Source organism: Poecilia formosa, unplaced genomic scaffold (genome assembly GCF_000485575.1).
Source record: "Poecilia formosa unplaced genomic scaffold, Poecilia_formosa-5.1.2 Scaffold100, whole genome shotgun sequence".
In the NCBI taxonomy this organism is placed as follows: Eukaryota; Metazoa; Chordata; class Actinopteri; order Cyprinodontiformes; family Poeciliidae; genus Poecilia; species Poecilia formosa.
The window spans coordinates 47,585-56,571 of record NW_006800039.1 but is presented as its reverse complement, the minus strand read 5'-3'; the positions used below and the strand labels follow the sequence as shown (position 1 = coordinate 56,571).

General features: G+C 40.2%; 1 protein-coding gene across 2 annotated transcripts in view; it reads left to right on the top strand.

Annotated features, from left to right (window-relative positions):
* Positions 1-8,987, top strand: part of csgalnact1a (chondroitin sulfate N-acetylgalactosaminyltransferase 1a) — a 34,162-nt gene that overhangs the window by 5,875 nt on the left and 19,300 nt on the right. For both annotated transcript variants that reach the window (XM_007558867.2, XM_016674748.1), the window contains one exon: positions 5,743-7,020. In XM_007558867.2, the coding sequence (XP_007558929.1) occupies positions 6,222-7,020 (799 nt within the window). In that variant the 5' untranslated portion in view covers positions 5,743-6,221. The remainder of the gene's footprint in view (positions 1-5,742; positions 7,021-8,987) is intronic.

The window sequence follows — 8,987 nt, the reverse complement described above, 5'->3', positions numbered from 1 at the left end:
TTTTTTTTTTTTTTTCTTAAAATCTGCAGAAAACCGTAAGCACTGAAACAGCAGGAAGCTGTTATCAGGTGTCGTTCCTGCTTATGTCTCAGGGGGAAGTCTCCGCTCCACACAAAGAGAAGACAGGAAGTGTTGTGCAGATTTCATATGAGGCCATGATATGAGCCTAGCCACAGGTGAAAGAGCGCACTGTAAAATCAACAGTCAGAGCAGTCTGCATAGTGATGTAGTCAGACCAGGAGATAATGGACTATTTTACAAGTATAATTCACACAGTTTTTTGTCTTTTTTTCAGGAAATATTCTAAAATGACTCCATTGCAGAGTTTTCAAATCCCACTATGAAACTGTCCTCCAAGTGGGGAAAAAAAAAAGATCAAAATGAGTCAACAGCCACAATGCATCACAGTATACAGTGATACAATCACAACGCAGTATAGAACTGAGATTTGAGGAAAAAAAGTATTATTTCTTTACAAAAATACATTTCTCATAACTTGCTAATGCGATCCTAATTAATGTAAAAATTTCAGCACTTACTGTTGCTTAATTAATATGACCTGAAGTGATTCGTCTTGTAACGGACACATTGAAGACGGACACTTGTAAAGGAACCATTCAGACATGTACGTAGGAGTATCAACCGTGGATCATGGATAATTTTATTTTTGAAATGCATTAATTCAAATAAGGCTCAAACAAATAAGAACAACTTTTAACTATTTTAAATTCTGAAAAGCTTTGCCCTTCCACTAATCATTTACTATCTAAGCTGAGCTTAAAGCATGCTATGAGAAACTGAAACCAACCCTAGTTATGTGCTGCTAAATACTGTTATGTGCCGATATATACTGTAGGCAGATATGATTTATTTGCAGCCAATATATTAACCAAGCCCTAGAGAAAACTTTAAATAATAGTGCATTTGAGCAGAATGTTCTGTGACACCCATATGTATTTCCTATTGTTTATTTGTGTGAAAATTTCTGTAGTTTTTCTTTAGTTTGTTCAAGTGGACCATACCTTGATTGGGTTGACATCATGTGACAGACTAATTCAACTCTTTTATGTAAAAAAAAACAAAACAAAACTTTGAGTCAGTGTGCATCCTATCTGCATTGCTGCAGTTGTTTCAGTTTGAGCAAGTGGCATGCAGCTGCGCTCTTCACAATTAACCTCCTATTTCTCTCTGCTCTAGCATCGTCAATAATTTATCTCGGTTCACTTTAGTGTAGAGCAACTGCAACGCTGGAGTCATCTCAGGGCACTTTACACAGTCAGGAAACAAATATATTTTATTATATTGTGTTAAGTAACCAAATGTAAATGGATCCAGATTGGACAGATTCAATTTACTCAATTTTATATTTAAATGTATTTTATTTTATTTTTTTTAAAAAGTGTAATTTGACCCTTTTTCTATAGCAACTTGTGAATGTTTACACCACGTGTAGCACTCTGGATTTGTGGTCGAACGTCATTAAATGATGGAAAACAGAGCTTATGTTTGATCCAGTAAGTTCAACATATTGAAGAGCTATATTTTATTTCAACTATATATGAAGCTCAACAATATATCCAAGAGCTATATTTTGTGGAATCAATGCAGTCTTGTAACATCTAGAGGATTTTCTATGCATTCAGCTTACAAGATGAGGGGGGGGGGAAATAGGTAAAAGATCTTAAAAGCATTATGCCAGGTCCGACTATGACGAAATTAGCAAACAGATGACGAAACAACTCCCTGACATTATACCTAACCTTTAACAATAGGAAAGAGACTGGAAAAAATGATATCCATGAAAGAGTTTTAATGTCAAACCATAAGTGTCTCTTTATCAGTCTCCCATAGTTGAATTTTGTTGGTCAGTGGGTGCGGCTGCAACGCAAGAGCACAAATATAACAAAAACAGAATTTCAAAACCAATACTGACCAAAATGAACACAAAGATGTGTTTTAGAGTTACTAAAATACACTTTGATCAAAATGTTCTGTGGACGGCAAAGTAAAAGTGGAACTTTATGAAAGGAGTTGAAAAACAAACGTTATACTGACCATCAAAATGATGGTAGTAGCGTGATGGTACGCTACTGGTGGTCCGATGGCAGCTGTTGCCACCGATGGGGGCATGACCAGTTGTTAGGTTTAGTTTTTCACATTGGGCAAAGTTGTTTTTTGTTTTTATTCCCCCTCACTTAATAATTGAAATTCTAATTTAAGCATCTTGTATTCGGTCACATGACCTGTGTATGAAAATATAGTTTGTTCTGGAACAATTATGCGTTACCATAAAACTAAAACAGAAAATATCTGGGGGCGTGGGAATAGATTTTTTTTATGACCTTGTTCGTGGGCAGGAGAAGGGACACTGTGGGAACGGGAAATCACAAACACCAGGCATCCCGCCACCAATAAAATAAAGCAAGATTATTTAGCAGCCGGTTTTGCTGCACTGCAGCCGTGCCGATCGTCACAGGGAGAGAAATGACCGGGGCTGAATCAAGTCATTTATTCCACTGAGTTGACCATGAGTCTCTGCTCATAAATAACAATCTTACTAGCCTTCCTTCTAGCGATGAATCTTTCTCTCACAGCTCTGCGAAACCAGCTGACTGCTTCACCCAAGGTGGCGTGACGAGTTATCTGAAAGACATCACTGCCGTATCAGCCTGAATTGGCGTTTTAATCAGTTTTTTTTTTTTTTTTCGTACTGAAATGCTTGCATATTAGTCACTGAACTATTGCCCAGCCACTGCAATAAAAATGAATCATGTGGGAAAAGTCTACGCTGAGTGAAATTATTTGCTGGCTGCTGTTTCACAATTGGTTATTAGACAGAAAACTGTGACCTGGTGTGACCTTTGTGATCTTTGTTGTTTTTTTTTTACTGTTTCTTGAAAATTTTACTATTGGATTAAAATGTTGTGGACATAATCTCCAAAATGTAAAAAGAAATGTGTGTGTGTGTGTGTGTGTGTGTGTGTGTATATATATATATATATAGTATTCAAAAAGTCAAATCGAAGAACATAAGTGATGTAATCACTTTAAAAAAAAAAAAAAGGAAATTGCAGAAGTAATGAGTACCAGTTGCTACCAAACCAAACTGCGTGTCCTGTTTAAATGTGTTCATCATTCCATATAAAATGATTTACGGCTTCATAATGATATCACCAGGGTTTTCCTGTAATTGACGATGATTCTGTGTCTCAGAAGACTCTCTCTCTCTCCACCGCCAACTCGCCCACTTCTCCCTCGCTCAGCTTCTCCTCAAACATTTTCGAGTCAGCTGTGGACGTCCTGCTGGAGAGACGCCCTGTGTCTCCTGATCCCTCCATGTGTCGGAGCACAGTTCAGTATTCACCTCCGCCACATACTAATCCTTTCATTTGCTGCGGCTTCAGGCGGTCGGGTCAAAGAGCCGACTGTGTGGGGAGTCAGGAGGGACGGACACTGATACAGAGATGCATTTACAGACGTGTACAGTAGCTCAAATACTGAAGCACTTTACTAACAAAAAAATGTTTATGCATTCATACAGAAGATCCACATTTGCACTGCTAAATATACATATCACCATTGCACACATTTTTTTTTTTTTTTATGTAGTCATCCTAAAAGACATTACATCCTCTTTAAATTTTTGGGTTTAACATGTTGGGACAGGATAAAAATCATGTGGTCTTTACTAAATTTCCAAAAATATTTTTCATTTAGCCTCAAGTATGCAAAAATGAACAGATTCCCCTCTGTCTTTACCTTATTAAACAAGAGGAGAGCAATTGTTGCTGTCCATGAACCTTCTTTAGGGTTAAAAAGCTATTCCCAAGCAATTTGAGGTTCAAAAGGGAGATTTTTCACAAGCTTAAAACATTTCAGATAGTTGTCAAACTTCCAAGACGTAGATTTCCAGGAAAGGTCATCCCAAAAAGAAACGAAAGCTAAATCGCTGACTCTATAGGTTCTAGATAACTTAAATCTGTGAAATTTACAACGCTACGATAAAAAAGAGCAAATATGTTTGAGGGGTTTTTTTCAGAAGGCCTATAAGGAGACAATCCCAAAGACTTGCACGTTTATCAATCTGCTGCTACTGTCAAATGAAGGAATACACTTCTTCCTTGATGTATAATTTCAGCTCCAATTATGCGTTAGCAGATGTTCATGCTGCTCACTAATGGGCATGCAGACCATCCGATTGGCTTTTAATCTGTAACACTGATTACACAAAACAGATGGTTGCTCCCCTCATTAACTTTTTTTTTTCCTACCACATAATCATTTTAATTGAGGAAAAAATATTCTGGACTTTTTTTTTTACTCTGTATACTCACTCATTAAGATGGTAGTGGTAGAAACCTTTTGACTCTGACGGACATCAACATTTTTTAAAATTATTTGAAATAAAGTCTTGATTCAATTGATGCGGTTAAAGACTAACCGGTAGTAGTTATTTTTGGCAAATTCCTAACCAAATTATATATTTAGTCAACCTGATTTTGCAGGACCTGTTCACACTGCTCTAAGAAACATCAGCCATCAGTGATTTTATTTCCCAATTACTCATCAGAGCTTAGAAGAAAACATCTCTCAAATTAAAGGTTGTGATGCTTCATGAGGATTTTGAAAACGATTACTAAAATTGACGAGTATGGATAAATATCACATATTTAGGTGTAACATGACTTGTAATTTGATCATCTTTTGTGAGAATATTATGGAATCAGGTGTAACTTAACATGTCATTTAATAGCTTTTCTTTAGAACCCATTAAAAAAACCTATATTTAAAAAATATGAATTATGATAGTAAGCTATACGTTTTATTTTTATACAACATGCCTGTTACATGGAGTATCTACCTTTTTGCTGTTGTATGTGGCGCTATACTGAGTAACGCAAGCTGATGGTTATTAAAGCTTTCTGCTGCTGTAGCCAGCCTGCAGTCACTCGCTTGAAACGTTTCACCTTAAGTTTTGATGTGGTCACATTAACTCTTTGGTGCCCACAGATTTTGCAAGCTTTATTTTCAGTTCTCTATTTTTCATAGTCATTTTAAAGGAATGTTGTACAAACCTGGACAGCGTTTTGTTATTTTATAGTCCAGCTTCTCAAATTCCTGACTTCAGGTTTACCGACAAGTTTAGTCCCACTGACCTCTGTTATAACGGCATATTTTTGATATACCACAGAACTTGCTCTACAAGCTTTTAATAGGAATATACATCAAAGCCTGTACTTTCAAAATAAAGGGTCTTCGGTTGGCCTTGGCAAATTGACTTGCTCGTTGACCTGAACGCTTGCAGCCACTGTGGAAATGTTCATCAACAGATAGGTGAGGGGCAGCACTGCCGCACAGCCAGAGAAAAAACTTCAGTCATTCCACTGCTTTCTGTGGCATCTCATTAAAAGAACATTAAACAATAGAAACCACATGAAGGAAATTTTTTTTTTTTTTGGCTACGTTTCAGAAACCGTAACTAAAACTAAGCTGTAATATGCCCCGACATCCAGAACTGGCCTGTGGCTATATGTACATATACGGCGCTCTGTTGCTCTACACCTCGCAGCAAGGCACATCTACTCTAACAATATTGTTTTCCAAAATTGTGGCCCTGAAGAATGCGTAATTGGCACTTTCCGCAACCCTAAAAGCAGTGCGTCAAAAAGGGCCCGGGAGGATTCTGATTTGCAACGCTTTGAATGTAATATGACTGTTTATGTCTCTTGTGTCCCCTGTCAGGAAACCAAGATGAAAAACCCCACCACTGACCGCAGGAAGGATTTACGTGCCCATTAAAACGTTCTCTTCATGCATCAGCCAGCTTTTTCTGCGCTCACGCAGCTGACTGCCGTCGTTCCCAGATACAGCCACACAGACAGGGAGACGACGACGTGGAGCGAGTGAGGGAGTCGGTAGTAAATTCAAACAGATGAGTCACTTGTGAGTGACGGACGACCTAACGATGTCTGGAATGGAGTCGTCCGGCAGACCATGAAGCGAAGTGGACCATTTGTGTTTCCGATGACGAAGTAATTCACAGAAAGTGGGACCTGAGAGGCGGCGACCTAATTCAGGATAAATGACGTCGGTCTGACAAGTCGCCCGCCTCCTTACTAAGTGATGGAACATCATCGGAAACGGATTGTTTTGATTGAGGCTGGAGTGTGTGAGGTTACATGATATTACTGAGAGTGTGAGCTTTGATACCGCACGCAGTTATGTTGAGGCGCGGACTGCTAACCTGGGTGTCCCGTGTGGGGGGCCTGCTGGTGCTCCTCTGCTGCTCCCTCTCACTCCTCTACTTGATGACCTGCAGCCCTCCACATTCCAACAACCCTCCGCTGAGTCACGTTTTACCCCATGCAGGGTCCAACCACCCCAGCCTCGGAGGTACAGGGCCCGTGGTCGGAGCAGGGCCCGGCGGGACAAGGGGAGCAGGGGATGCTGCCCAAAGCCGGGGTCCGCCTGCAGCACACTCTTACCAGATGCTCCTCCAGGAGCGCGAGGAGCAGCACCGCCTCTACATCTCCTCCTTAAAGAAACAGATCGCTCAGCTGAAGGAGGACTTGCAGGAGCGCAGCCTGCAGCTCAAAAGGGTGCAGGAGAGCCTGAAAACGGCCGCAAACGGACTCCCAGAGGGGCGGGACGGGGGCGTCGAATTGCAGGGGGGTGGCTTTGGAGAGGTTCAGGGGGCAAAGAGCCAGCAGTCTGACCTGCAGGAGTTCCTTCGAGCTCAGCTGTCAAAAGCCGAGATAAGCTCCGGCACCAGGTTGCCCAACGAGTACGCCGTGGTGCCTTTTGAGAGCTTCACCCTGCAGAAGATGTACCAGCTGGAAATGGGGCTCACGCGTCACCCAGAGGAGAAACCCGTGAGGAAGGACAAGAGAGATGAGCTGGGAGAGGTGCTGGAGGCGGCTCTGCACAGCCTCAACACAGCCTCATCACGTCAGGATAACAGGGTGGCAGCAGAAAAGACTCAAACTAGCAAAGTCTACACACCGTCTGACTTTATAGAAGGTAAAACACTTTGCCTGATGTAGTCGATGACTACATTCCTTTCCAAAAGTGGCTTTTTTTTCCCACATTTTGTCTTTTTATGACCACAAACTTTAATGTAATTTAATATCCAACAACCCAAAGCTTATTGGGATGTTGTGTTATGTATGAATAACTTTCAATTTTTCAAAAAATAACCTGGAAGGTTTGATTTGCATTATAATTTAGCTCGATTGGGTCAAAACCCAACAGATAAAAGTAAAGTCATCTTTTGCAGCAAATACAGCGACATGTCTTCTAAGTTTTTTCTCATTGCAGACGGGAAAATGTTGCCTTTATTTCATCGCAAAATAGTTTAAGCCCAGTTGAATTGGCTAGAGAGCATTTGTGTACATTGCTGAAGTGTTGCCACTTATATCCTCAGTTAACCGGGCCATTCTGAACTGAAGTATGTCTTTGTCCTGCAAGTGAATGTCTGCCCCAGTTTTTTGAGTCACATTTTCTATCCATCTTCTTAAGGCCTCTTACAAACCTCCCTGCTGACAGCATACAGTACTAAAGCGTGCCACACTTGGTTTTCCGCTGACTTTGCGCTGATCCAACAAATACAAACCCAAATATAATGCAGTGAAATTTGTAGTTCTGCAAAGACTAAACAGGAAAAGTTCAAAGGATATTATGATTTGTGTAGATCCTGTAAACGTAACTTTTGAACTCGCATAGTGCAAGTAAAGAATAGGATTTCACTTTGTTTGTTTGAAATGCAATGCCTTGCCATTAATTAACGCCTGTCGTTACCTAAGCAATTAGGTTAATAAGTGCTACAGGCAGCAGCTGCTGGCGCAGTATGACTTGCAAAGCAGTCATTTGATTTTTATCGGCAGCAACGCCACTTACTCTGGAAATCCGAACCAAACTCCACATTTAACAAGCATTACGTTGGGTTTATACATTTTAACAAGCAAACTTTTAAAGCTTCATCTTATCATATCCTTTGGTCACAAAGTCAACAGAGAATACTGCCTCTTTGAAGGGGTTTGTGGTGTACCATTAAATGAGCTCTGGTATGAAAGAGTCAACATGGGAAAAGCGAAATGAGCTATAACAATTGATTTGTGATGTTGCCGAGTTCAGTATCGGCGGACCCCTGTGGACCAATAGCCCACAAACTTCAAATTATATACTCTGCTGTTTTCATACAGAACCAGTCCCTAAAGCAAAAGGCTGGTAAAAAAAATATATTTTCATAGCAGCTTCTGTGTAGGGAAGTTGTGTAGTGTAACCAATGTCTCCATTGGTTGCACCTTGTGAGGTGCAACAAAAATGATTGATTTTTACGCTCTTTTTTTCCCTACTGTTCTGGCTGCATAGCATGTTCAACAAAACCAGGTTACCGTTATTCTAACGAGGCCAGCAAAACCCAAATCCCTTCTCAGAGATAATGTATGACAGATTTTTATTATTATTTTTAGCCTCTTTGAATTTTTTGTGCTCCAGAATGATTAAAAGCGTCTTTTGACATTTTCAGCTCAAAAGACACATTACTTGACATTTTAGTCACAGTCGCTCTAAATTGTTCCATTTCAGGGCTCTGGAAACGGTATGAAAATCATTTTACTTAGCCACTTTAATGTTGCTTTAATTAGGACACAATGAATCCTGCAGGCTTTGCCTAGCACCGCTGTACCGACAGCTTCAACTTTTAACTTGATGCCTTCAGATGTGCTTGGGCATTGAGCTGTCAGCATGTCAGATTACGGCAGAAAGATGAATCACCAAATGGATGCATGGTTCCTTTGGTAGACGGATGCACAGTCTCAGAAAACGCAAGGTCTCTTTGCTTATATAAAATGGACACCCGGCTGAACAGACGTTTTGGTTGACGTGAATATCCACATTATAATTTCTCTTTTTAGCCATTTCTGAAGTACTTGTACTGTAGGTGAAATTGCTAGATCAACCTAGGGACACTGAGATGATATTTGACC